This window comes from Agelaius phoeniceus, chromosome 16, assembly GCF_051311805.1.
Source record: "Agelaius phoeniceus isolate bAgePho1 chromosome 16, bAgePho1.hap1, whole genome shotgun sequence".
In the NCBI taxonomy this organism is placed as follows: Eukaryota; Metazoa; Chordata; class Aves; order Passeriformes; family Icteridae; genus Agelaius; species Agelaius phoeniceus.
In genome coordinates, this window is record NC_135280.1 from 15096089 (window position 1) to 15123680 (window position 27592).

The following is a 27592-nucleotide window of genomic DNA, read 5'->3' on the forward strand; positions in this document are numbered from 1 at the left end:
CCCACAGAAAAAAAAGCTTTGACAATATAATGTTCAAAAAAGCCCAAAGCTCTGAATAACTCCTCAGGATCTGTCAGAGCTCAGCAGATGGGAGGGAGAGGGGCCATCCTCAGAGCTCCATGACGAGCAGAGCTCCTCACCTGTCCCAGGCTGCTGGGGGAGCCCCCAGAGAGGGTGGGCAGAGGGCAGGGCCGGGGCTGAGCACTTCGGGGGGCTCAGGGCAAGGAGAAGCCAGCAAACCGTGCAATTACAGCTTGTTTTGCTGCAAAAGAACTTAACAGACCTGAAGTAATTTTATTAAGGTAATGGAAGTGCTGATGAGAATTCACAGTCTCTTCACACCCAGCCCCAGCCCGATTCACACCCTGCCCACGGCTCTGGGCACGGCGGAGCCGAGCAGCAGCAGCTCCGTCCCGGGGGGGTCCCAGCCCCACATGGGCACCCCAGGCATGGGCACCCCCGCCCCACAGCCCCGCGATCTGTCCCGGACCCCCTGATTTGGGGGGGAACAGCCCCCCCCCCCCCCCCCCCCATCCCACTGCTGCTCCCGGAGCCGCAGCGAGCCCGCTCCAATTAACGGCAATTAACAGATGCAAGCACGGCGTTAATTATGCAATAAAAACCTGTGTACCAGGTGTGCTACCGGCACCAGGAATGACAGCGACCACTTTTCCCAGGGGCTGGGAATACAAAGCCAATTTTGTGCCGGGCAACAGCACAAAAAGCAGATTGGGGCTGAGAAATGAAGTTTTGGGGTGTCACTGAATCTCCAGCACCACTCCGGATTAAACCACGGCCAAATCCCGGCTCTGCCCTGAGGGGTTTCACTCTCCTTGGCAGGTTCACCTTAAACCCAGCCCCGGGAGCGCGGCTTTAGGAGATGGAACCGCTCCTAAACCCAGGGAGCTCCGGGGAGGCTTTGGGGCGCCCGCTGCTCGTTGTCCCCTCTCCTCCGGCCCTGGCAGGGTCACACACGGCCCTGTGCCCCCCAGGGGACCCCCGGGCGGAGCAGGGGAGCAGCTCCCGGCAGAGCCGCACGGGCTCAGCGCAGTGATGGCTCCATCTGGCTTCCAGCGGCAGCAAAGGGAGCCCGAGCCCGGATCCGCCAGACGCCCCCCGGGACGCCCTCTGCACCCCCGGGATGCGAAAATGTGTATTTTATGATTGGCTTTTCGCAAATATTAAAATATTATATAATATATAATAATATAATTAGAATTTTATATAATATATAATATATTTATATTATATAATTGTGTAATATATATTTATATATAATATAATATAATATAATATAATATAATATAATATAATATAAATATTATATAATATATAATTAGAATATTATATGTGTTGTGTTAGAAAGTAATGCTGCATTAATTCTCTTAAGTACTGTGTTAAATATAGTTTTAGGTTATAAAAAATGTTAAAATAGGAACTGTGCTATGTAGGATATTTTTTTAAAGAAAGGACTTGCAGCGAGGTAGCAGCCACAGGACACCTGAATCTTTCAGAGAAAAAGAATTTATTGCTCCATTATCAGGAGATACGAACTTCTTCCCACCTTGAAGGCGCTGTTAGGATTCAGAGGAAGAAGTTGAGGATGACCAGACAGAATCCTGTGTTTGAATGGAATTTATGCATCATGTATGAAGTGTATGAATATGCAACAGGCTGTTGTTTTTAAGGGTTAATCCTCTGTTAACGTGGGTCCTTTTTCGGGCTCCTGCTGCCCAAAAAAGGTACATGGATGTCCATAACTCTTTGTATTTATTGTCTCATATTGTCCTAATTCTAATTGTCCAAATTATTATTACTCTAATTGTATTACTATTTTTATAACCATTTTATTACTGTTAAACTTTGAAAATTTTAAGAAACCAAGTGATTGGCGTTTTTCACACTGGGGGTGCCCGAGCCTCACTGCCCCAGGGATGGGGAATCCCTGGGCACCCACAGATCCCCCCCAGCACATTTTCTCTTTATATCCAACTAAATCCACCCTGTTCCAGTTTAAAGTCACCACCGTTTCTCCTGGCTTGAGGAAAAGCTTTTCTGTGTCACTTCCAAGGCCTGAGGCTGCCACAAGGGATTCTCCAGGCTGGACAGCCCCAGCTCCCCCTGGGGCCTGAGGAAGGGAGAGGAGGAGGGAGCTGCAGGACCTCTCTCAGCTCCCTCAGAAGAACAGCAAAGGTTCTTCCAGCCCCCAACCACCTCCAGGGTCCCCTCTGGGTCTGCTCTGGCCCAGCCAGGTGTGCCCTGTCCCGGGATCCCCTCCTGGGGGTGTTTGTGTGCTCGGGAGGGCTCATGGGGAATCCTCTCCCTGCCCTGCCCAATCTGGGGTGCAGCCCAGGGATGCTGGGTTTGTGGGTGCTGTGGGAAATGGATTTGGAGAGAGTTTTTGGGGTTGGATAGGAGGTTTACACGGGATGTGTTTCTATGGAAACTTTGAGATAAGGAATGCCCCTCAGATGTCCCATCCTGGGTCAGACAAGGGATGGCAGTCGGACAGGCTGCCAGCACCCACTGCCACCCCACATCCCAACTGTCACCCCCTGGCACCTCCAGATGCTTCTCTGCAGGGCTGGGGGGAGACTTGGGATGGGGCGGGCAGGGAGGATGGGGTGGGGCTGGGATCTGGGCCAGGAGGAAAGCTCTGCTCCCTCTGCCACTTTCTCACTGTCCCTCAGGAGGAAAGCTCTGCTCCCTCTGCCACTCTCCCACTGTCCCTCAGGGGGAAAGCTCTGCTCCCTCTGCCACTTTCTCACTGTCCCTCAGGAGGAAAGCTCTGCTCCCTCTGCCATCTTCTCACCCTGTCCCTCAGGAGGAAAGCTCTACTCCCTCTGCCATTTTCTCACCATCCCTCAGGGGTAAAGCTCTGCTCCCTCTGCCATTTTCTCACCATCCCTCAGGAGGAAAGCTCTGCTCCCTCTGCCACTCTCCCACTGTCCCTCAGGAGGAAAGCTCTACTCCCTCTGCCATCTTCTCACCCTGTCCCTCAGGAGGAAAGCTCTACTCCCTCTGCCATTTTCTCACCATCCCTCAGGGGTAAAGCTCTGCTCCCTCTGCCACCCTCCCACCCTGTCCCTCAGCTCTGCTCCCCCTGCCCCCCTCCCACCCCATCCCTCCCTCAGGCACCCCGAGGTCCGGGCTGCTCCCTCTGTGCCCGGGTCTGCAGAACTGAGCTGGCACATGGAGAGCACCTCTCCCCTGTCCCTGCCCACCCTGGCACTGCCCTCAGGGTGGGCTGGGCACGGTGGTGCCTCCCTTCCCTCTGCTCTCCCCACCTGGTTCCACTCTGACAGCCGCTGCTCCCCTGCCCTTCCCTGCACCCCAAATCCCCGCTCCCAGGGCCCTTCTTTCCCCACACCTCAGTGTTTGGGAATTTCCCCATCTTTGCCCCCAGCAATGGCCCTGACCTGCCCGAGTCACATCTTGGGGACATCCTCACCTCTCCAGTCCAACCAGTTTGGCCAGGCAGGTGCTGGTGGCACGATGGCCACGTGGGCCAGGAGGGCAGAGCTGGCATCCCTGGAGCTGCCAGGGCACTGGGCACCTTTCCCAGCTCCCACAGGAGGCTCTGCAGCCCTGGCAGGGCAGCAGGGGGCTCTCAGAGATGCCCATGGGGACCTTCACCAGCAGCTGCCACCACTCCCCAGTGCCCATCTCCAGGAGCAGGGTGACCAGAAACGTGGGTGAGCAGCAGGCACGGTGCCACTCCTGGGGCTGGGTCCCTGTGGTGTCCCCAGGAGGTTGGCACCACCGTATGGTGCTGGTGTCACTGTCACCCCTCCCCTCTCTCTGGGACACGTTTTTGGTCCTGAACGAGGAGCACTGGTTACCCTGGCAACACGAGATGCTCTCCTCCAGACAGGGACAATATTTGGCAAGATTTGCTAAAAATACTCCCTAACTCAGCTGTTAGTGCTGAGTGCCACACGTGTCACCTCCCTGCTCCCCAGGGCTCCTTGGGTGCTGCTGCCCCTGCAGAGTGTCCCTGGTCACTCACCCTGCCTGCTGGGGCCCTGCCGGGTCCCAGAGCAGATTTGGCCCAGCACTGTCCCCTCCCCAGCCCAGCCAGCCTGGGGACAGAGCAGGGACAGCAGGGACAGCTGGTGGCATGTCCCACCCAAAGGGCCTGGGCAGCTCCCTGGGGAGGGACTGCAGGAGCTGCTGGGGAAGGTAAATGATTCCTTAGAGTTTAAATAGGTTTAAAAACGACTTTTAAAGGATTTTGCTGCTGTCCCTAATACCATTACAGCCTTCTCCATGGCAACCAGGGGAGGGGCTCAGACTTTGCTCGGGGCTGGGAGTTCATTGCTGGAGCTGCAGTGATGGGGGGATCCCACAGGGGTCCCCATGGCCAGGGACACGCTGGGAGGGAGCAGGACCCACAGCCAGGGCCCCAGGGTGCCTGGGGAGCTGTGGGCACATGGGGGGCCCGGGGTGCAGCTGCAGGGTCCCAGCAGCTCCTGCCACACCTGGAGCCCAGGCTGTCAGGGGGGTCTGGGGTGCAGACAGGCCTGGAGGAGCTGCCTCAAGGAGCTCTAAAGGTGGACATGGGTCCAGCTCCTCCCTGCAGCACAGCCACTCTGGGGAGGGATTTCCTTATTTCCCCTCCTTATTTCCCCATTGCATCTCATTTGATATTTCCCTGGGGAGGGCTGCTGGAGGCAGGGATGAACCTGCTCCCAGCTGCAAGCAGGGCTTGTTTAAACTTTCCAACGAGGTTTTGTGGGTTTTGGCTGGCTGACCTGTGCTGGTTCAGCTCTTTTTAGCTTCCAGATTGATTACACCTTGTGTCAATATGTGCTCAGTGCCTATTAGTGGGTGCATGTATCCCTATGCCTCATTTCTCCCTCCTGATCTATAAATTCCCAGAAGACAGGATTAAAATAGAGGGGGAGGAGGATTCCACTCAGGGCCAAAAGGGAAGAGGGAAAGCAGAGCCTGTGGGAAAGTTGGGTGGCAAGGCTGGAGCCTGGATTTGTCTCTGCAGCTCCTTTCCATGGGCATGGCAGTGCCTGGTGAGGAGCTGGGGAGGTGGCAGGCTCCCAGGGGAAGGGGCAAGGTGGGAGCATGGTGAGGTGCCATGGTGTGGGAATGGTGGGGAGGGAATCCCTGCTCCTCCCAAAGCAGCCTGGGGGAACCAGGGCTGGGAAAAGCAACTGCAGGGCAGAGATTGCTGGTCCTGGATGTCAGTGGGGCCAGCCTGGTGCATCTCCAGAGAGGAGGCACAGGGGAAGGTTCAGCCATGGCTTTTCTATCTGGCCACAGGGCTCCTCTTGCTGGGGCTTTTTCTTTCTATTTCTTTCCTGGAAACTGGTAAAAGATTCCACAGAGCCGTGTTGGAGCCTGGTGGGGAAATAACCTGAGACACAGGATGAGGTCAGTGCCTCCCCGGGCTGGTTTTGATGAGCTGCCAGGGCAGAGTGTCATCTGCCAGCCCTGGAGCATCACCCGCCCTCATCCCACTGCCTGGGGGCTGCCAGAGGAGCAGGGGACCCCCAGAGCCACCACCCCACCAGGGGGACCCTGCCTTTGCTCTCAGTTTCCCCTTGGGCACAGAAGCACTGGGCAGAGCAGGGTGGAGAGCTGCCAGCACCATCCCCACACCAGGCAAGACAGGAGGGAAAATGGGAAAATGCCCAGGAGGGGCTGAGGGTTCTGCCCCGAGGGTTTTAGTGCCACACAGGGAAGAGTTTTTCCCCTTTCCCCAACTCATTTCCCACTTGCATCACCATAAACCCTCGGGTGTTTCAGCCCATCCTGCACTAAGGCTGATCCCCAAACCTTCAATCCCTGTGTCCTGTGGATGCTCCAAGCCCCAGCGTGTGGTTGTTGTGTCCTGATGGAAAGTGAGGAGCCACTGCCAGGGCTCATCCCAGGGCATCCCCAGCACGGCAGGGCAGGGAGGGGTCAGTGCTGCTGCTCAGGAGCTCAGGGCACGGTGCTGGGACACCCTCCGAGGTTGCCCCATTCCTCCCTGCAGGCTCAAAGCCCACACAAACCCCATCTCTGGCAGGACCCCCCTCTGCAGGACCCCATCAGGCTCCTGGACATCTCGCTCTGTACCCTTGCCCCGAGCTGCCCTCAGGGCAGTCCCCAGGAGCCCGTCCCGGTGCCCGGGCTCCAGCAGCAGTGGGGTTAAGCCCGGCCGGGCGGGTGCCTGGACAGGCGTCAAGGTGGTTGCTCCATCCATCCCTGCGCAGTGCGAGGGGCCGGAGAGCGGAGCGGGAGCCCTGCCCTGCCCTGCCCGCCGCCATGAGCGCAGGCAAAGGTGAGGCTGGAGCTGCCCCTCGGGCTGGGGGACACGCAGGGACCGGGGGGGACACACTGGAGCTCTGCCCGGGCTCCAGGCACCCTTTGCTCTGCTCCTCCTCCGCTGCTAATCAGACATTTTGGGGGGCCCCGAGCTGCCTGGGGGGGCTACAGGGCAGAGCCCAAACGTGGATGGGAGTGCGGGGATGGGCAGGGACCGCGGCACCGGCACCGGTACCGGGACCCTCCGGTGCCCAGCGAGTCCAGGGGCACCGGGGAGGAACGGGGACAGGGGTCTGGGGGCCTTTCCCCATGAAAGAGAGAGGCTCCCGCTGCAATATGGGGATGAATTTCGGGGGGTCCCTGCATCCGAGGGGTCACAGCTGTGCAGCAGTGGGGGGTGATCTTGGACCGTTTCCCAGGGGATCCAACCTCTGAAACCCCTGCAGCTGCAGGACCGGGACCGACCCCTTTATGCACCCCAGTCCCGGCAGTGTGGACACCACCAAGGGGTCCCGGGGGGTCTCAAGGGGGGTCCCAAGGGAGGGTCCCAAGTCGTCCCAGGGGGGTCCCAAGCGGGGTCCCTCAGAGCACCCACAGCCCTGCACTGACGCTGTCCCCTCGGTCCCCAGCAGGCATCCCCCTCCTGCTCCCCCTGGCCCTGCTGCTGGCCAGGGCCTCGCAGCCCCTCGGTGGGGACCCCCCGAAGGACGGGGGGGACGGGGAGGGCCTGCGGTGCCCCAGCCCCTGCGCCTGCAGCCTGGACGATTACAGCGAGGAGCTGAACGTGTTCTGCAGCGGCCGCAACCTGAGCCGCCTGCCCGAGGACGTGCCCCACAACGCCAAAGCGCTGTGGCTGGACGGCAACAACTTCACGCTGCTGCCGGCCGCAGCCTTCAGGAATTTGTCAGCCCTGGACTTCCTGGACCTGCAGAGCAGCCAGCTGGGCTCTGTGGAGCAGCACGCCTTCCACGGGCTGCGCAGCCTCTACCACCTGCACCTGGAGCGCAACCGCCTCAGGCACCTGGCCCCGCACACCTTCCTGCACACGCAGAACCTCGTGTCCCTCAGCCTCAACAACAACCACTTCAGCAAGGTGGAGGAAGGGCTCTTTGCTGGGCTCTCCAACCTCTGGTACCTGAACCTGGGCTGGAACTCGCTGGTGGTGCTGCCTGACAAGGTGTTCCACGACCTGCCCAACCTGAGGGAGCTGATCCTGGCTGGCAACAAGCTGCCCTACCTCCAGCACCAGCTCTTCTGCAGCCTCACCGAGCTGAAGGAGCTGGACTTGAGCGGGAACGCGCTCAAGGGCATCAAGATCAACATCTTTGTCAAGCTGCAGAAGCTGCAGAAGCTGTACCTGAACCACAACCAGATCAACGCCATCGCCCCCCGTGCCTTCATGGGCATGAAGTCGCTGCGGTGGCTGGACCTGTCCCACAACCGCCTGGTCCAGCTCTACGAGGACACCTTCCTGGGGCTGCTGAGCCTGCACGTGCTGCGCCTCTCCACCAACTCCATCGCCGGCCTGAGGCCCAGGACCTTCAAGGACCTGCAGTTCCTGGAGGAGCTGCAGCTGGGCCACAACCGGATCCGGGGCCTGGCGGAAAGGACCTTCGAGGGGCTGGGCCAGCTGGAGGTGCTGAGCCTCAACAACAACCAGCTGCAGGACATCAGGGCCGGCGCCTTCCTGGGGCTGCACAACGTGGCCGTGATGCACTTGTCCGCCAACTGCATCAAGGTGCTGCCCGACTTTGTCTTCAAGGGGGTCACCAAGCTGCACAGCCTCCACCTGGAGCACAGCTGCGTGGGCAGGATCCGGGCCAACACCTTCTCCGGGCTCTCCAGCCTGCGGCGCCTCTTCCTGCAGCACAACAGCATCTCCCTGATCGAGGACCAGAGCTTCAGCGAACTGCACGAGCTCCTGGAGCTCGACCTGAAGCACAACAGGCTGAGCCACCTCTCGCCCCGGCTCTTCACGGGGCTGAGCAACCTGGAGTACCTCTTCCTCTCCTCCAACCAGCTCCTGGAGATCTCCCAGGACACCTTCAGCCCTCTCCAGAGACTCTTCTGGCTCGACCTGTCCCACAACCAGCTGGAGACACTGGACAACAGCATCATCTCCCCCCTGGCCAACCTGCGGTACCTCAGCCTGAGGAACAACTCCCTGGAGACTTTCTCGGTGTCGTTCCTGTGCCCTCCCTTCACCCTGGAGCAGCTGTGGCTGGGGGGCAACAACTGGCACTGCAACTGCTCCCTGAAGGGCCTGCGGGACTTCTCCCTGCAGCACCCGGCCGTGGTGCCGCGCTTCGTGCAGTCGGTGGCCGAGGGGGACGACAGCCACGTCCCCATCTACACCTACAACAACCTCACCTGCCTGCAGCCCCCGGGCCTGGCGGGGCTGGACCTGCGGGACACTGCCCAGGAGAGCTTTGCTCACTGCTGAGCTGGGCTGGCCCTCCCAGGGACCTCATCCCGGCCCTGTGCCACCCCAGCCAGAGCACAGATTTGCCACCACCTCCAACAGCACCTGGCTCAGAAGGTGCTGGATGGGCACCAGCCCCCCTGGGCTTCAAACTGAGTATTTCAGTCCTTTCATATTTAAATAGCAGCCCCCAGGGCAGAGCATGGTTGCTCCCAGCTCCCAGCAGGAGAATCTCTGGATGGGGGAATGCTGCACCCCCAGCGCTGCAGCCACAGCAAGGGGCAGCCCTGCCCAGGCCAGGACTTTTATGAGACAAAACAAAGCGTTTTCCTGCCGTGGAACAGGAAAAAAAGCCCCCCCCAAGCTTAGGGAAGGGGCAGAGGACTTGCTGCAATGATTCCTTGCAGCAGCAGGTGTAGGCAGGGCACAGAAAGCCGCTCGTTGCTCACCTGATAAATGGCAGCAGACAAATAAACCTTTGGAGCTATTGCAACCCACCTTGTAAGTTATGTTTTTTCCAAAGCTCGTGCTGCCCACGGCCAGGATTTCTCCCCAGAGCCCCTCAGGGTGAGGGATTCAGGCTCCCAGGGGGCTCCCAGCATTGCCTGCAAGCCTTGGGGGGGGTTGGCTGTTCCCAGGGAGGGAGCAAGAAATGCCCAGCTATCCCACAGAAGCCAACAGCCCTGACAGATTGCAGCTACTGCCCAGCTCTCCAAATCCCAGATAAGTGTCCAAAGGTCAGACAAAATTTTCCTGGAAAATTGCCTGAGGGGATGAGGGGAAAGCTGCTCGGGTGTGGGTCCTTGTGCAGCGGGAGTAGGGCTGGGTGCTGCTCCTGCTCCTGCCTGCTGGAATCCAGTGTCCTCAGTGGAAATCCAGGATTTCCCTGTCTTCCCAAAACCTCAGTGAGGGGGAGTCCCAAAGGCAGAGAGGGAGGCAGGCAGGAGGGGCTCAGAGTCCAGGAGGGAGGGAGATGAGATGCAAGGCCACCACCTTCACTGCTTCCCCAGCTTAACTCAAGCCTGCAAGAGGAGGGCAGCTCCCATGGGAGCAGGAGTCCATGGGAAGAGGTGCAGGGAACAGGACACTGGGAAGTGAAAGGAGCAGGAACCAGCTGGGGACACAGAGGAGCTCCAGGCTGGGGCTGGAGAACAGCTCCATGAAGGGCTGCCAGGGCTGGCTCACAGCAAGGCAAGGGACAGGCTGGATCCTGATGCTGTTATAGGAGACATTTAACTGAATTCCAGCAAGGAAACCAGGCAACAGCAGGAAACACCTTGATGTATGTGAAGGGCCAAGATTCAGAGATACAGTGAGGTCTGAAGCCATGGAAAAACAGAACTTTGCAGACGTGCATTTTAAGAAAAGGGTTTACTGCCTGGAACCTAGAAAAATATTCCTGAGTCACAGAAGCCCAGCAGGCCCAAGGGTTCCTTCCCAGCACGATGGGATGCAGCTCCCAGACAGCTCCTGAAGGGGTTTGCTCAGCCCAGCCCAGGCTGTGCTGTGCCCTCATGGTCCATCAGGAACCAGAGAGCCGAGAATTCTGAGCTCAGAGCCTGGCCTGGCTCCAGATGGGAGCACCCAGCACGAGCCAGGCACTGAGGCAAGCCCTGTGTGATCCATCATGCAGGGGCAGCAGGAGAAGGCAGCAGCACATGGAGCCATGATCCAGGTGGTCAGAGCCATGTGGGAATGCTCAGGGAAGAACAGCACTGGACTGCAGCTCGAGTCTCTTTGAGTCTGAGGGAATGTGGCTTCTTCCCTCTGGGACTGTCAGCAGCAGCAGGAATCTGTGCTCCCCCCTCACACCCCAGTTTGAGTTGAACAGTTCCTGCATCCCCTCCCTGCTGCTGGGGCTGCCAGTCTGGCACCAGTCCAGCTCCACACCCTCCTCAGGAGCTCCTCTGTGATGTATCCAAGATCTGCTGGGCAATGTGAGTCAGGGCAGGGAAGGCAGAGCTCTTGGGAAACTCTTGGATGAAGTCTCTGCCTTCTTCCAAGCTCTGGCTGAGCTGGGGGTCCAGGGGGACACAGCCTGTGGGACAGGGAGGGAGAGTGAGAGCTCGCTCCCTGCAGGGCCCAGGGATAAAACACACACTGCCACAGTCAACTCCAGGGAAAATGGTGGGGAAGAGCCACCACTGCCCTCCCTGGGCTCTCCAGGAGATCATTCTCACCTGCAACCACTTCCTCTGGCTCCAAGACCCCACCCCACACCGGTGCTTCATGAGAGGGGCCCTCCCACCTGATCCCAGCCCTGTCCAGGGACAGGGCTCAGCCCTCAGCCCCCATTTCTCAGGAAGGTTCCAGACATTCCAACATGGCTCTCATGCAGCCCCAGGCCTGTTTACACTGTCACCATGATGTCAGCAGTCAGAGCAGGCTGCTGGCACCACCACCTCTGCCCCAGCAGGGCCAGGGGCCCACTGTGAGGAGTTTGGATGGCAGAGAAGCAAAGCACAAACCTCAGCTCAGCTCCCAGCCCAGCCCACCTGCCCCTGGGATGTTCCTTCTTTGTGCTCAGCCCTCCCAGAGCATCACAAGACCAGCCCTGAGCAGAGCTGTGCTGCAGAGCCCACTCACCCAGAAAGGGCACCCCAGCATGCTTGGCCAGCTCCTCGCCTCCCCCTTTGGAGAAGATGTTTGTGCATTCCTGAGGGAGGAAGAGGAGTGAGTTAGGAAGGCCAGAGCCCTGTGTGACAGGGCAGGAGCTGCCAGCCCTGAGCAGGGCCAGCTCCTCTCTACCCTGCAGCCCCAGGCATTCCCTGTGCCCTGCCCCTCTCCTCAGCACAGCAGAGCCCAAAGCTGGCTCACAGCATCACGCTCGTGGCATTTCCCAATTCTCCACCCCAGCACCCCAAGGAAGGGCCCAGAGCAGCCCCAAGGCTGCACAGTAAGGTCAGGAGAGCTCACAGAGCAGTGGGGGCACACGAAGCCGCTCATGTTCTCCACGATGCCGAGGATGTGCAGCCCTGCCTTCCTGCAGAACGTCAGCTCCCGCCTCACATCCCCCACGGACACAGCCTGGGGGAACAGCAGCAGTTGGGGATCCCTCTGGCCACCCTGACTGTGCCTCCAGAGCACATGTGTACAACAGGCATCCACAGACAGCCCTGTGCAAAGCTGGGGTGCATTTTCCCCTCTGCCAGGAATTCCAGCCCCGTGTCCCACCTGAGGGGTTGTGACCAGGACTGCCCCGAGCAGCTGGTGGGGCCTCAAGGCCTCCACGGTGGAGATGTGCTCGTCAGACGTGCCCGGTGGCGTGTCCACGATGAGGAAGTCCAGCTCCCCCCAGGCCACGTCGGTGACAAACTGTTTGATCAAAGCTGTGGAAATAAAAGGGACAGATAAAAAACCCCAAACCACAACTGGCTTCAGCAGGCGGCTTGGGAGCCGTGGGACAGGGAGAGGGGACAAGGCTGTCTGTCAGCAAAACATGTGCTGCAGCTGCACTGTCCCCATCTGAGCGACTTCAAGCCATCCTTGTGGAACAGGAGCTTCATTCCCCCAAGGAATACCCTCTGCAGGAGGGCTCACAGGAGGTTCTCCCAGCAGCAAGCCCCAGTGTTACCGTTTTTCTTGGGTCCCCTCCACACCACGGCGTCGTCGGGCCGCTCCAGCAGGAAGCCGATGGACATGAGGGCGATGGCCTTGTCCTGGCCCACGAAGACGGGGACCCAGCCGCTGTCACACTGGTGCACAGCACTGTCCTGCACCCTCAGCATGCGTGGGATGCTGGGGCCACACAGGTCCACGTCCAGGATCCCCACCTGGGGACAGGCACAGCCCTTCAGGGGGGCTCAGAGCCCCCGGCCACCCCGCTTCCACAACAGCCGCATTTGGAACACAAATGCTTTAAATTTCATATCCCTCCTGACCTCCTGCTCCCCAAGGAGCATCCCCTGGGTGTTTCTAAGTGCTTTATACCAGAACCCAAGTGGCACAGGCTGCACAGAGCCTTTAAAAAGGTCCTCAGGGAATTCAGTCTGTCTCCTGCCCACACATTTCCTTTTTTTCCCCATTTTAAGAGTCCTTGAGCTCACCCACTTCACCCCACAGAGGGAGTGATGGTGACACCACAAAGCAGCCAATTTATGTCCCAGTGCCAATTTCAACACTAAATATTGGGTGGTTTAATAAAATAGACAAAAGAGAAATGAACTGCATTACCTGAACTGGATCACACTATCACAAATTGCATTTTCACAGAGAATCCACACACTGCCCACCAAGGACACCCACATGGAAAGGGTGGGCATAATCCAGCCCAGCTGAGGGCAGGAAAGGACAAGGCAGAGCTCAGCACCCCAAGGGCTCACTCACCCTCTTGCCAGCGTGCCGCAGCGCCAGGGCCAGCTCGGTGGAGAGGGTGCTCTTCCCAACGCCGCCCTTCCCCGACAGCACCAGCACGATGTGCCGCACCCCGGCCAGGTTGGCTCTCTCTGCAGGGGTACCACAGAGCCATGGGATATCCTCAGGGGGGAGGGACCCCAGGGATCACCCAGGGCAGCTCCTGGCCCTGCACAGACACCCCAACAATCCCACCCTGGGCATCCCTGGAAGCGCTATCCAAGCTCTCCTGGAGCTCTGGCAGCCTCGGGGCTGTGCCCATTCCCTGGGGAGCCTGGGCAGTGCCCAGCACCCTCTGGGGGAAGAACCTTTCCTGATATCCACCCTGACCCTCCAGCCATTCCCTGTCCCAGAGATCAGAGCTGCCCCTCAGAAGGAGCTGCAGCCCTGCTGAGCTCTGCCCTCAGTGTAAGGTAGTGGGAAAGAAGAGGTGGACGTGCCACAGGCTTATTGTCATCAGAACAGGGACAAAGGCAACAATGGCAATAAACACCGTGTGTGGGGAGCAAAGGCTGGTCCAGATGACCTAAGTGGAAATTGGGCAGCAGAGCAATAAACACGCACGGGGCTCGTGAGGCTCAGCAGGGCTATGACCCGAGGCTGATGGTGAGCTCAGGCCCTTGGCGTTTCCTCCCTCCGTGCCACACCAGTCGCTTCCTGCCGGCCCCTGCTCCTCTCCAGCCCTCCCCGCATTCCCCGCTGTGCTGTCAGCGCTCCCGGCTCTGCTTCGGGCTCAGCTCCCCGGAGCAGGAGCTGACGGGATCGGAGCCCCCGGCCCGAGGCAGCACAGGGGGCGGCCGGGCCGCTCCAGCCACAGCCGGCGAACGCCGCCCGCCCGCCCGCCCGGGGCAGCGTTCCGGGCACGGACTCAACGCGCCGGGGCTGGCCCTCACCGACGGCATGGAGCCCGCACGGACCATGGCAGAGCTCATCAGCAGCTCCGCCGACGGTAAAAGCCACGGGCCCGCAAAGGGGAGGGGGGGAGAAGGGGCCCGGGGAGGGCAGCCGGGACCCCGCAGCGAGGCGCGCCCGGGACACCGCCCGGTGACAGCGGCAGCCCGCGCCGGGCCCGCTCACTCGGCGCTGTCTGCCGCGGGAGCCGGGCCCGGACCTCGGGCAAGGCTCAGCGCCACCTCCCGATCAGCAGTGCCCGCTGCCTACGGGAGCCCGGCCCGGCCCGGAGCGCCCGTCACCAGGAGTGGGGCCGAACACCGTGGCACCGGCTCGGCCCGAGCACCTCGGAACTCCGCAGAGCCGGGTCTTGACCCCCCGCTAGGCCCGACCATTCCGGCTGGGACGTCCCCCGAGAAGCGGGTAGGGCCCCCCAGGCCGAGACCCCGAATCCCGATTCACCCCAGCCACGGCCTCCCCGCCGCTCACCCCCGGCCGTCTCCTCCATGTTGCCTCCCCTCATCACCCGCTTCCGTCTTCCTCCGGCCCATGGCCCCTCCCCCTTAGACTGACAGGTGCTGTGTCCAATCGAAAGCTGCACTTTCACCGGACAACCCGCCCTCCAGGGCTTTACAGCCAATCCGCTTCTCGAGCTCCCTACGCATCAGCCAATGAGCTTAGTGCTTTCCCTTCGCGAGCGGCCGCCCAATGGCGCCGCTCTCTGGCGATTGGCACACGGGGCACCCAATAGAGCCAGGCTCCCCCAGACCCCGCCTCCTTCGTCCCCCTCCGCCTGTGAGTGACAGAGGGTGCAGCAAATGGCGAAGGGGCGCGGCGCGGCCGCAGCCAATGGGCGCCCGGGGGCGGTGCCGGGAGCGGATTGTTTATGTCCCGGGAGAGGAAAGTAGGTCAGAGCGCCGCGGGCCAGGCCGGGGCAGTGCCGGGCCGGATCGGGCCGGGCTGGGCAGGTGGGCCGGGGGCTCGGGGAACGGGCTGGGCTGGAGGTGAGAGCTGGGCTTGGGGTTTGGCTGAGGGCGGGCCTGGTTGTGCGACCCAAGCGCCGTGGCCTGGCCTGGCCCTGCCCTGTCCGGCGGCCTCCGCTGCCGGGACAGCCGGCCTCGGTGCCCGCCCTCGGTGGAGCCGCTGTCTCCGCGGCCCGGGAGCCGGGCCGAGCCGGGCCGGGCCCCCCGCCGTGGTCCCCCCGCGCCGCTCGGTGCCCGGGGCTGTGCGGGTAACGCCGCAGCAGCGCCGCGGGTCCCCGGAAAGGCCTCAGGGAGCCCTGAGCCCCGCAGGGGTGAGCGGCTCTTGGTGACAGCGCTGCTGTGACAGCAGGAGCGGGACAGGGACCGGCCCCTCTGCTGGCATTGCTGAGACAGCTCCGGTCCTGGGGCAGTTCCAGTCAGGCAGGACACGAGGGGCTCGAGCGTGTCTAGAGAAGAGAACAGGGGTGGGGAAGGGGCTGGAGCACCAGGAGGGGCTGAGAGAGCTGGAAAGGGGCTCAGCCTGGAGAAAAGGAGGCTCAGGGGGGACCTTGTGGCTCTGCACAGCTCCTGACAAGAGGGGACAGCTGAGGGGTCGGGCTCTGCTCCCAGGGAACAGGGACAGGACAAAGGGACACGGCCCCAAGCTGTGCCAGGGGAGGATTAGGTTGGTTATTGGAAATTTCCTTCATGAAAGGGTGGTCAGGCCCTGGCACTGCTGTACAGGGCAGTGGTGGGGTCGCCATCCCTTCAGGGATTTACAAACTGTGTGGTTGTGGCACCTGGGGACATGGTTCCATGGTGGCCTTGGCAGTGCTGAGGGAATGGTTGGACTCGTTGATCGAGGAGATCTTTTCCAGCCATAACGATTCCATGTCTGACTACACCGTTGGTGCTGGGATCTCTGTGCTGGCTCTAAGCCTTAGTGAGGGCCTGGGGGAGCAGGGCAGCTCTTCTGGGCTGCCGTGGGTGCTCAGCAAAGCTGGAGAAGGGTTTCTACTGCTAGAATTGTCGCTTCCACACCTGCCAGAGTCTTGGGTTGTTCTTCTCCTCTTGCAAGCCCTGACCCTGGAAGGACAGAAAGGAAACTCCTGCAGCTCCAGCTGCAGAAAGAGCTGGGATCAAGGCTTGAGGCTGCTGTGTGCCCAGACCCCAGAGTTTGCAGCCCTTCCCTTGATGCCTTGTGCAGGCTGCCCTAGAACAGAGACTGGGCAGAGTTAAAGAATAAAGTAGGGATTTATTAGAAGGCCTCAATGGATCCACCTTGGGCAGCACAAGAGCCCAGCCAGGGCTGCACCCAATGTGAACCAAAATGGTCACAAAATGCACGACTGGTCATGGGGTCTCTCACTTTTATGAGTTCTGCTCCATTTGCATATTGGAGTTAATTGTCCAGTTACAGCTCCAGCCCATGCAGTCCCCTCCTGCTTGTTTTTCCCTCTTCAACCCACATTGTTTGTGCTCTGGGGCCTGAGATTTGGATCATTTGTCCTTGATCCCAGCTAGAGAAGGAATTGTTTAGTCTCCCTACTCTGTGAAGAGCGCTCACCATCCCCTAATACAAAGTTCAGAAGTGCATACTAAAGCAGTGCAGAATCTGAAAAACAGAAAAGCCAAAACTTGAGACATCACTTCCCTTCTGCCTGTTGTCCTTGAGGCAAGTTGGGACAGGTCTGTCACAACCCTGGTTTCCTTCCAGTGAGCAGGAAAGTGGTTTCTCTTCCTCTCCAAGCACTGAGAGCAAAGTCTTCCATCAGAGGGCAGCTGCAGGTGGACACCCTCCCCTGGAGACAGCCAGGCTGCAGGGGCTGGGGCAGGAGCCAGGACAGCTGCTGGAGGGTCACTGGGCAGTAGGGAGGCTGTGTCTTGGAGTAGCCTGGGACAGTGGAATGTGTTCCTGCCCATGGCAGGGGGTGGAACCAGATGAGCTTGAAGGTCCTTCCCACCCAAAGGACTCTGTGATTCTGACAGCCCTGAAGCTCCTCAGGCCAGGTGGGAGGTGGCTGCTGGATACAGTTCCTGCAGAGGGACAGCTGCTGCCACCACAGCTGGATATTGGGAGCGTTCCTGGGGCCAGCTGAACCCTGGCTCAGGGAGGAGTTGCCCCTGGGTGGAGAAAGAGGTTGAAGTGTGCAGAGGCTCTTCATGTGCACGGAGCTTCCTTTGGTTGACTGATCTTGTGCCGTTCCCCTGGGGTGTTTGGTGACCCGGGGAGGTGACAGAAGCGTGGCAGAGGTGTGGCAGCAGTGTAACCCTGTGTTCCCTCCCCAGCCTACCTGCGTGGGGGCAGCATGGCGCGGCGCCCGCGGAGCAGCCGGGCCTGGCGCTTCGTCCTGAGCGGGGTGCGGCGCGAGGCCGACGGCCGGGCCGGGGCACGGGGCTGGGGCTACGACTCCGACGGCCAGGTAGGCTGGGCTGGGGGATCTGGGTGCCACTGGGGGCTGGCATCTCATTGCAGGGGTTCCATGCTCTTGTCTCCTTATCACAAAAGTTTCATACCTTCTGTTGGGGAAGATGAAATGGGAAAGCCTTATAAATAGGATTGTCTGGCAAAAGATTTTGAGAATATAGAAACTATAAGTGAGATTGAAATGAAAGTAAGCTTTGAGATACCTCAGTTACTGAACAACTGGAAAACAATGGCATGGCCAGCTGAAGGTGATCCCCTTCTGATGAAACAACACCCTCTGCTTGCAGGCAGGTCCAGGGGTCAGAGCAGACCCTACAGCTTGGCAGAAGGGGCCCAAAGAGGAGTTTTTAGGGTTTAAAATGTAACACAGTGTGGTAATGTAGTGATTCTTATAGGCTGTATGTAAATGCTATAGGATTTGTATATTGTACTAGATTAGTTAGTGAGAATTAAAATATTCAATATAGAAGAAAATTTATTGTATTGTAATGGGAACTTTGCTCTCTTACCCTTTTTACTCTCTTACCTTTTTTACTCCCTCACGCTCTTACCCTCTTGCTCTCTTACCCTCTCATCCTCTCTCCCCCTCTCCTCTCTCAGTCCTGCTCTGAGCTGTGGCTGCCAGCTCCCAGCAGGGCCCTGCCCCCAGGCCCTTTGCAATGAACCCCAAGTTCCATGACCTGGCTGCAGAGATCTCTGTGTCTGTCCTGACCATCCTATCCCCTGATGCTCCTACACCTTCTTAGTGTTTTCTCATGGGCATCTCCTCTGAGCACTGACTCTTTCTTCTTAAAGCAGCCAAGTGACCCCAGTTCCCTTCTCACCCAGCCACCCCACTCTTTTATAGCACTCTTCTTCCCATTGCTTACAGTGCAGCCTGTTAAAGTCAGGCCTGCTCCTAATCTTTGATAATTGGCCCAGGGGTAAGATCACTTTCTACACTATCTTTATTTTCTTTATTCTATCCCCCTACAACAGGGGCTGTTTTCCTGCCCCTGATACCCAGTCTGAACTGGCCAAAAGCAGGAAAGATTCAGTAATGGTCAATATTGATACTAAACTAAAAACTTTTTCAATCATAGAATAGGTATGTTATACAGAAAGTACATACAGCATTTTAATGTTATTGTTAGGTTGGACGTGACATCCACACCTGATCAGGGTCCAGGAAGCAAAAAGTTTTTATTTTGCATGTTCTATAGCTTATGTACTCTTAACAAAGCCTGATCTGAAGTCATTAACTACATCACAATAACTTAGTGTATTCATTGGTGCAAAGCAATTAGCGTCAATATAATTGGCAAAAGTTTTACAGAAATTTAATAAGGCACATATACACATCTACTTATGCACACAAAAATTTTCATGTATCTTTTCTAATCTGTTTCTATGCTGATGGCCTTGTCTTCTTCTTTGCTATGGATACACCTGAAAATCATCATTTGTTATTTGTTCTATTAACTCAGCTTTGCTTGCAGGCCAGCTGTGAAGCCCTTCCATATTTTTATAAATTTTTTTTTTGAAGCAGGGCTCTAGATAAGTGTTTGAAGTGGATCAGTTCCCTAATCAGGCTGGCTGTGATCCCTCCTGGCCTGTGAGGGGCTTGGAGTGGTGGTGGAGGTTGCAGGGCAGTGTCTGCAGACTAAAATTTCCTCACATTTCCTGCTCTGCAATGTGAACCTCACTTCTGAACCTGGTCCAGGTGTGCTGGAGATGGGAACACAGCAGGGAGAGCGAGAGTGAAACAGTGCAAGGAGTGACTGATTCACTTCTGCCATCCTTCTCTATTTTCCTAATCCTTGAGTGTGTGAGCTGAGTTCCCTGTGCAGTGGTGGGAGCACAAGGAGCTGCTCCAGGAGCTTCAGAGCCACATGGAAGCCAGGAGGCTCTGCCAGAGCACAGTGTTCAAACCCAGGCACTGTGCTCCCAGAAAATGAGCAGTTTTCTGTCTCTGCAGTCATGGGACTGACAGGATTTCTAGGCAGCAGTACTTGGGAAAGTTAGAAGTTAGGAAAGACAGAACCCAAGCTCTTGGGTCTGCAGGCCAGAACAGGCCAGGGCAGTATGTATGTAAGCCCCAGCAGTTTCAATTCCCTGTTTAAAAAAGCTGCAAGAACATCAATTTAAAGGATTTTTGTCATTAAATGCCCCTGTCTATGGTGGTGAATAACAAGCAGGTACCCCTGAGCAGCACATAAACCTAGAGTAACTCTGCAACCTGTGATAAGAGAATCCCTTAGGCAACCCCATAACACATGAGTGAAACTGGGCTGTGGCTCTCACTGTGTCCAGTCCAGGATCACTGTGGTCTCTTGGCACTGGGGAACAGTAAATCAGGTTTTTGTGTTTATGAAAATAAACAAAAGCCCTTTAACCCTGCCCTGTGTCTGTCGGCCTGTCTGCAGCGCTGGCCTGAGGAGCTGCAGCCATGCTGCTCACCTGGCTCCCTTTGTTCTGCCCCCTCTCCCTTCTCCTCCTGTGCCTCCCAGCCTCTTCACAGCCTCTCCAGAGCAGTGCTCAGCTCTGCTATGGCTGGAACTGGCCTGGTGAGTGCCAAAGCTTTAGCACAGAATTTCCTTCAGAATGTGTGTGTTCCAGACTTGGGCTGTCACCCTGCTGGGAGAGCTCCATGTCCCTGGCAGGCACGCAGGATGTACCTGCACTGCAGAGTGCTGAGAGGTCCCTGAGGCTCAGCAGGCACTATCCATGTCCCAGAGCAGGGTGATTCCATGGGCACAGCCTCTCGTGTGTGACATGAGCCTGGGGATGTTCAGCAGAGCCCTCAGGGAGCTCTGCCAGCCCAGCTGTCATTGCCAGGGTACCCAGGAGTGAGCATTCCTGTTCTCCCCAGGAGCAGTGAGCATTCCAGTTCTCCCCAGGAGCAGTGAGCATTCCAGTTCTCCCCAGGAGCAGTGAGTGTTCCAGTTCTCCCCAGGAGCAGTGAGCATTCCAGTTCTCCCCAGGAGCAGTGAGCGTTCCCGTTCTCCCCAGGAGCAGTGAGCGTTCCCGTTCTCCCCAGGAGCAGTGAGCATTCCCGTTCTCCCCAGGAGCAGTGAGCATTCCCGTTCTCCCCAGGAGCAGTGAGCATTCCCGTTCTCCCCAGGAGCAGTGAGCGTTCCTGTTCTCCCCAGGAGCAGTGAGCGTTCCTGTTCTGCTCAGCAGTGAGCATTCCTGTTCTGCCCAGGAGCAGTGAGCATTCCTGTTCTCCCCAGCAGCAGTGAGCCTTCCTGTTCTCCCCAGCAGCAGTGAGCGTTCCTGTTCTCCCCAGGAGCAGTGAGCGTTCCTGTTCTGCTCAGCAGTGAGCATTCCTGTTCTGCCCAGGAGCAGTGAGCATTCCTGTTCTCCCCAGCAGCAGTGAGCGTTCCTGTTCTCCCCAGCAGCAGTGAGCATTCCTGTTCTGCCCAGCAGCAGTGAGCATTCCTGTTCTGCCCAGCAGCAGTGAGCATTCCTGTTCTCCCCAGCAGCAGTGAGCATTCCTGTTCTCCCCAGCAGCAGTGAGCATTCCTGTTCTGCCCAGCAGCAGTGAGCATTCCCGTTCTCCCCAGGAGCAGTGAGCATTCCCGTTCTCCCCAGCAGCAGTGAGCATTCCAGTTCTCCCCAGGAGCAGTGAGCATTCCAGTTCTCCCCAGGAGCAGTGAGCATTCCTGTTCTCCCCAGGAGCAGTGAGCGTTCCAGTTCTCCCCAGGAGCAGTGAGCGTTCCAGTTCTCCCCAGGAGCAGTGAGCGTTCCTGTTCTCCCCAGGAGCAGTGAGCATTCATGTTCTCCCCAGGAGCAGTGAGCATTCCTGTTCTCCCCAGGAGCAGTGAGCATTCCTGTTCTCCCCAGGAGCAGTGAGCATTCCTGTTCTCCCCAGGAGCAGTGAGCATTCCTGTTCTCCCCAGGAGCAGTGAGCGTTCCAGTTCTCCCCAGGAGCAGTGAGCGTTCCTGTTCTCCCCAGGAGCAGTGAGCATTCATGTTCTCCCCAGGAGCAGTGAGCATTCCTGTTCTCCCCAGGAGCAGTGAGCATTCCTGTTCTCCCCAGCAGCAGTGAGCATTCCTGTTCTCCCCAGGAGCAGTGAGCGTGCCTGTTCTCCCCAGGAGCAGTGAGCGTTCCTGTTCTCCCATGCAGTGGTTCTCCCCAGGAGCAGTGAGCGTTCCTGTTCTGCCCAGGAGCAGTGAGCGTTCCTGTTCTGTCCAGGAGCAGTGAGCATTCCCGTTCTCCCCAGGAGCAGTGAGCATTCCCGTTCTCCCCAGGAGCAGTGAGCATTCCCGTTCTCCCCAGGAGCAGTGAGCATTCCTGTTCTCCCCAGCAGCAGTGAGCGTTCCTGTTCTCCCCAGGAGCAGTGAGCATTCCTGTTCTGCCCAGGAGCAGTGAGCATTCCAGTTCTCCCCAGCAGTGAGCATTCCAGTTCTCCCCAGGACTGAGCATTCCAGTTCTCCCCAGCAGTGAGCATTCCTGTTCTCCCCAGGACTGAGCATTCCTGTTCTCCCCAGCAGCACAGCGACTCGGATTCAGAGCCAGAGTTCTCCTCCCTGTCTCCCTCCATCCCGAGTGCCATCCCTGTGACTGGAGAGTCCTACTGCAACTGTGAGAACCAGAGTGAAGCTCCCTACTGCTCCAGCCTGCACGCCCTGCACCGTGTCCGTGACTGCCGCTGCGGCGAGGAGGACGAGTGTAAGGGGCTGGGGATGGGGGAACAATGCGGCCTCTGCTGGGTTTTGGGGTGTCCCCAGTGGGCTGCAGCAGGTCTGGATGGCACAGTCCTGTTCAGCACAGCCTGAGTTCCCAAGCAGCTCCCAGCTGCAGGCTACCTTAGCAAGCTTAGGTGATATCAGCTCTAGTGGTTATCAGCTCATTTTGTCATTTCAGCTCTTCGCTTGCTAGGTGACTTAGGCAGATGCAGGGAGAGAGAGGAGAAGGCTGTGTGAGGTTCCACAGCCATGTCTTTATTGAATCTTCTGTGAAGGTTCTGAGGGACAGCTCTTCTGCTGAGCTGGGCAAAAGTAGCCCTTTATATAGGGTACAGGGGTTGTAGAAATTGTCCAATAGTAAGGGTCAAGGAAAGTGACCTACCTATAGTCTTACAGAGAGATAAGCAAATGCCTGGGGGTGGGAGAGGGGCTTCTAAGGTCCAGTCATCATGACTAGGCATTTCCTATTTAGGCTCCTGAATGCCATGGTGGCATTGCAGGCCCTGGGCCTGCTACAGGGGTCCCCTGCAGTGTCCTGTTCCTGTCCTAGCATCCCTTTGTTTACATCCTGAGGCACAGGAGGATTACCAGCCCCTGCCTGCTGTCGTGTTTCAGGCTCAGGGCTGATGCTGGCTCGGCGTCAGCGCTAACCCCTGGGACCTGCTTTCCGATCCAGCTTAGGCCCCAGTGAAACACTGCCCTGCTTAGGGCCCTCCTGATCCCTGCAGGGGCTGGCAGGGTGCCTGGCTCAGAGCACAGGGTGGGCTTGGGCTGGGGGAGAGCCTGTGGCAGGACAGAGCCACCCCTTGATCCCAGGAGGAGTGTGGGGAGAAGGGAGGCTCTGCCCATGTCAGCCAAAATTTGGCCTGGTGAATGCTGACATTGGAGCACTGATCCATCCCTGGTGGGACACTGCAGAGTAGTTCAGGCCTCAAGCCGTCCTCTGATGTGCACAGCTTAAGATTTATCCTCTTAAAGAATAAGAGAAATAGAAACAAACCCACTAACAGGCCTTCAAAACAAACATCTGCCTGTGCTTTGGCTTGAGGCTCATTCCCTGAGGGTCTTTGCCCATCCTTGTCCCCTCTGTGCTTCCTCAACAGATTTTGACTGGGTGTGGGATGACCTGAACAAGTCAACGGCCACGCTGCTGACGTGTGACAACCGCAAGGTGAACTTCCACATGGAGTACAGCTGTGGCACGGCCGCCATCCGCGGCAACAAGGAGCTGGCAGAGGGCCAGCACTTCTGGGAGATCAAGATGACCTCCCCGGTGTATGGCACTGACATGGTACGTGTGGGGCATGCAGAAATGCCCAGGAGTTTGGACAGGGGCTGGCAGGATGAGGTTCCACCATGGCAGATGAGGTTTGAGGCTGTCTGGAAGTGCACAAGTCCATGGGGAGCTGATGAGATGCATCCCTGGGATCTGAGGGTCTGGTGGATGAAGTGGCTTAGCCACTCTCTGTCATATTGGAGAAGCTGTGGCAGCCTGGTGAAGTTCCCAGTGACTGGAAAAGAGGAAACATAACCCCCATTTTAAGAAAGGGAAATAAGGAAGATCTAGGGAAGTACAGGCTGACCAGTGTCACCTCTGGGCCTGGCAAACATGGAGCAGATCCTTTTGGAAGCTATGCAAAGGCACATGGACAGAGTGGATGTGATTGATGACATCCATCATGTCTAAGGGATTCAGTGGCCTCCTGTGATGGGCTTGCAGTGTGTGTGGAGGGGGGAAGAGGAACTGACCTCATCCACCTGAACTTGTGCAAAGCCTTTGTTGCTGTCTTGCATGGCATCCTTGTCTCTAACCTGGATTTGACAGAGGGACCACTTGGTGGGTATGGAATTGTCTGGATGATCACATGCAAAGAGTTGGGAGTTGACAGAGACCAGTGACGAGTGACATTGCTCAGGGGCTGGCACTGGGACCAGATGTTTCACATCTCTGCTGGGGACATGGACAGTGGGATCAGGGCACCCTCGGCCAGACTGGAGCTGACACCCAGCTGTGTGGGGAGGTGACACCTGGAGGACAGGGATGGGGCATCCAGAGAGATCTGGACAGCCTGGAGAGGTGGGGCCATGGGAAAAAAGTTGAACAAGGCCCAAGAGCCAGTGCCGCACCTGGGTCAGGGCAATCCCAAGCACCAGTCCAGGCTGGGCAGGGATTGGAGCAAGAGCAGCCCTGGGAGAAGGACATGGAGTCTTGGAGGATAAGAACTGGACATGGCCTGGCCATGAGGACCCAGAACCCCCCTGGACTGGGCTGAGACCCCAGTGTGGGCAGCAGGAGGGAGGGATTCTGTCCCCTCAGGTGAGACCCCACCTGCAGAGCTGCCTTCACATCTGGGGCCCAGCACAGGAAGGATGTGGAGCTGCTGGAGAGAGTCCAGGGGAGCTCATGGAGATGCCCCAGGGCTGGAGCCCCTCTGCTCTGGAGCCAGGCTGGCAGAGCTGGGGGTGCTCACCTGGAGAGGAGAAGGCTCCAGGGCCACCTCAGAGCCCCTTGCAGGGCCTGAAGGGGCTCCAGGAGAGCTGGAGAGGGAGAGGGGACAAGGCATGGAGGGACAGGACACAGGGAATGGCTCCCACTGCCAGAGGGCAGGGCTGGATGGGATATTGGGAATTAGGAATTGTTCCCTGGGAGGGTGGGCAGGCCCTGGCACAGGGTGCCCAGAGCAGCTGGGGCTGCCCCTGGATCCCTGGCAGTGCCCAAGGCCAGGCTGGGCAGGGCTTGGAGCACCTTGGGACAGTGGAAGGTGTCCCTGCCATGGCAGAGGTGGGATGAGATGCACTTTACAGTCCCTTAAAACTCAAACCATTTTGTGACTCTGTGAACAGGACAGGGACCCTCTCCAGCATTTTACCTGTGCCTCCTCACTCAGGAAAGGAAATCAGAGCTGGGAACCTTCAGTTCCACCCTGAAACCTCCAGCTTGGCTTCACCAACCCCTCTGGGTGTTTTGGGCTGAGCCAAGAACTGGAGGTGGAATCTTGGTTGTGTCTTGTTGCTTGAAAAGACACTGAGCTTGTGTTCTGTCTCCCTGCTTTGCCTGGCAGATGGTGGGGATTGGGACGTCGGACGTGAACCTGGACAAGTACCGGCACACCTTCTGCAGCCTGCTGGGCAAGGACGAGGACAGCTGGGGCCTCTCCTACACAGGTAACACGGCCAGGGTGGCTGGGTGGGCAGCAGTGGCACAGGAGGTGCCACCAGGCCTGTGAATCCCTTTGTTAAGGACACCAGAGCAGCTGCTGGCAGCTCGCAGCCCTTGGAGCATCTCTCCTGGCCCACTGTCACAGACATCTTTCATGAAAAATCCTTTCCTTAGGATTTTTTTCTCCTGAGAAGCTGAGAGGCCTCAGAAACAAAGTGTAACCAATGGTTATCTGCTGCTGTGGAATGCAACAGGTGCATCTGGGATTGGTCTCATGTGGTTGTTTCTAATTAATGGCCAATCACAGCCCAGCTGTCTGGACTGTCTTGGTCAGTCACAAACTTTTGTTATCATTCTTTTTCTATTCTTAGCTAGCCTTTTGATGAAATCCTTTCTTCTATTCTTTTAGTATAGCTTTAATATAATATATATCATAAAATAATAAATCAGCCTTCTGAAACATGGAGTCAACATTCCAATTTCTTCCCTCATCCTAAGACCCCTGCAAACACCATCACAGCCCACTTTTTGCAGAGCCCTTAGACCTGGTGTGGGGCCCTGCCAGGGCACCAGGGTACTACTGTCACATCAGCACTTTGGGGTTTCAGTGCTGCTCCCTGTGCTCTGGAGTTGTAAAACCTCAGTTTTGCCTTTCCTCCAGCTACCCTGGAATGGGAGGGCAGGGGTCAGAAATGCAGGGATGTTTTTGGCACTGAGCGAGGCTGTACCAGCAGCATGGGAGTTGGGATGAATTTCTGGAGTGCAGGTTTTCCATTTTTTGGGTGTGTTTTCAGGACTGCTGCACCACAAGGGGGACAAAACAAACTTCTCCTCGAGGTTTGGCCAAGGCTCCATTATTGGGGTGCATTTGGACACGTGGCACGGGACACTCACGTTCTTCAAGAACCGCAAGTGCATAGGTGAGAGCCAGGGATGGGGTGGGAGCAACTCGAGTCTGGCTGCAGCAGAAAACACTGGGAAAGCAGAAGACCAGGGTGTGAAGCGAGTGGGAGGAAGATCACGTTTGTTGTTGAATAGATTGGGATTTTGGAAAGCTTTTCCCAACAGCTTTGCAGTTAATGGGTTTGGGGTAGGTGGGAGGGGGAGATCCCTGTGTCTAAGCTAACATGCCCTCCCTGGTGCTGTGCCCTGGCAGGGGTGGCAGCCACAAAGCTGCAGAACAAGAAGTTTTACCCCATGGTGTGCTCGACGGCGGCCAAGAGCAGCATGAAGGTGATCCGGTCCTGCGCCAGCCGCACGTCCCTGCAGTACCTGTGCTGCTTCCGCCTGCGCCAGCTCCTGCCCGACTACGTGGACACGCTGGAGGTGCTGCCCCTGCCCCCAGGACTCAAGCAGGTGCTGCACAACAAACTGGGCTGGGTCTTGAGCATGAACTATAGCACGTCGAAGCCTTCCTCCTCCTCATCCTCGGGGAGCGACTCGGACAGCTCGTGCGGCTCGGATGCGGAGGCCTGCCAAAGGAAGAGGTGCAGGAGGACATAATGGCTCTGCACAGCACGTGGGTGGGGTTTGTTGTGTTGTCTGCAAGGGCCAGTCAAGCCTGATGCACCTCTTCCTTCTGGGGACATCCATTTCTACCTGTAGGCAAGGATTTCTCCAGTGCTGTGCAAATCTTTGGCCTCAACATCCATCACAGGCATTTAGAGGAGCTGCTGGCTCCAAGAGATGCCAGCTCTGACACAAGAAATTTGTGGTGAAATATCTGAGCTTCATCTCCTGACTTGCTATGGAAGCCAGCACCTCTTCCCAAAGGATCTCTCTTCTCCCTGTTGGCACAGACAACATTTAAGAAATTGGACTTGATGACAGGAGTTGGACTTGATAATCTTCATGGCTCCCTTCCCACTCAGGATGGTCAGGCAGTCTCCTGGTTGGAGTATGCTGGATTCCAGTCAGATACAGACCTGACTCACTGAGACACAATCCCAGCCCGTCCTCTCCTCTCTGTGTGTGTAGGTTTGGTGTCTGCCATGCCCTCGTGCTGCTCTGGGGCACGATGGAGCAGCAGCTGCAGGGAAAGGGCCCCCAGAGTCCCTGCTGGGAGCAGGTACAGGAGCTGAGCTGTGGCTGCTGTTCCTCGAGCCCCTGGGGACTTTTAATTGCTTTGCATGTTGGTTTCTGCTGCTTCTCCTCTGTCCAAGACTGTGTTAAACTGTACTAATAAATGTAGAAGCTGTCTGGTGTTCCTCTTGGGGCCCTTGAAGGCAGGAGGCTGCAGGTGCTTGTCAAAAATAGCCTGGGCAGCAGCGTGGAGGGGAAGTTTTGGGTGCAGCAGTTGTGTGTCAGAGCTGGAGGAGGTGAAGGCAGCAGAGGTGCCCTTGTCTCTGCCCTGTGCAGGGCTCTTGTGCTCCCCACTGAAGCAGAAGCCTGGCTGGGTGGTGTTCAGTGCAGCCAGGCTGGTGCCTTTGGCAGTGCACTGG

At 57.7% G+C, this 27592-nt stretch overlaps 3 protein-coding genes across 6 annotated transcripts; 2 read left to right on the forward strand and 1 right to left on the reverse strand.

Moving 5' to 3' along the window:
- Positions 1-6264: 6264 nt before the first annotated feature.
- On the forward strand, positions 6265-8707 carry IGFALS (insulin like growth factor binding protein acid labile subunit). The gene is made up of 2 exons (XM_077187053.1): positions 6265-6280; positions 6897-8707. The coding sequence occupies exons 1-2, from the start codon at positions 6265-6267 to the stop codon at positions 8705-8707; spliced, it is 1827 nt and encodes a 608-aa protein (XP_077043168.1).
- A 1331-nt stretch (positions 8708-10038) lies between these two features.
- NUBP2 (NUBP iron-sulfur cluster assembly factor 2, cytosolic) lies at positions 10039-14493 on the reverse strand. Of its 2 annotated transcripts, XM_054643862.2 has the most exons (7): positions 14420-14493; positions 13013-13131; positions 12261-12459; positions 11861-12015; positions 11603-11713; positions 11273-11342; positions 10039-10724 (listed from the first exon to the last, which is right to left on the reverse strand). In XM_054643862.2, exons 1-7 carry the CDS (start codon positions 14451-14453, stop codon positions 10582-10584), a joined length of 831 nt encoding a protein of 276 aa, XP_054499837.1. In that variant the 5' UTR covers positions 14454-14493; the 3' UTR covers positions 10039-10581. The 2 variants fall into 2 exon arrangements, with proteins under 2 accessions (XP_054499837.1, XP_054499839.1); XM_054643864.2 differs by lacking the exon at positions 11603-11713.
- Positions 14494-14745: 252 nt separating this feature from the next.
- On the forward strand, positions 14746-27350 carry SPSB3 (splA/ryanodine receptor domain and SOCS box containing 3). Of its 3 annotated transcripts, none has more exons than XM_077186749.1 (7): positions 14746-14834; positions 17182-17315; positions 21794-21974; positions 23095-23282; positions 25054-25156; positions 25946-26071; positions 26308-27350. In XM_077186749.1, exons 1-7 carry the CDS (start codon positions 14780-14782, stop codon positions 26652-26654), a joined length of 1134 nt encoding a protein of 377 aa, XP_077042864.1. In that variant the 5' UTR covers positions 14746-14779; the 3' UTR covers positions 26655-27350. The 3 variants fall into 3 exon arrangements, with proteins under 3 accessions (XP_077042864.1, XP_077042865.1, XP_054499830.2); XM_077186750.1 differs by having other exon boundaries at positions 21797-21974; XM_054643855.2 differs by having other exon boundaries at positions 14807-14898.
- The last annotated feature ends 242 nt before the right edge of the window (positions 27351-27592 follow it).

Coding starts and splice junctions, on each gene's coding strand:
- SPSB3 (XM_054643855.2), top strand. CDS start 14,817: ATGTCCCGGGAGAGGAAAGTAGGTCAGAGCGCCGCGGGCCAGGCCGGG. Junction 17,316..21,793: donor GCTACGACTCCGACGGCCAG/GTAGGCTGGGCT, acceptor TGTTCTCCCCAG/CAGCACAGCGACTCGGATTC. Junction 21,975..23,094: donor CTGCGGCGAGGAGGACGAGT/GTAAGGGGCTGG, acceptor CTTCCTCAACAG/ATTTTGACTGGGTGTGGGAT.
- NUBP2 (XM_054643862.2), bottom strand. CDS start 14,453: ATGAGGGGAGGCAACATGGAGGAGACGGCCGGGG. Junction 11,714..11,860: donor TCCTGGTCACAACCCCTCAG/GTGGGACACGGG, acceptor CTGTTCCCCCAG/GCTGTGTCCGTGGGGGATGT. Junction 10,725..11,272: donor TGCTGGGGTGCCCTTTCTGG/GTGAGTGGGCTC, acceptor CCTGTCCCACAG/GCTGTGTCCCCCTGGACCCC.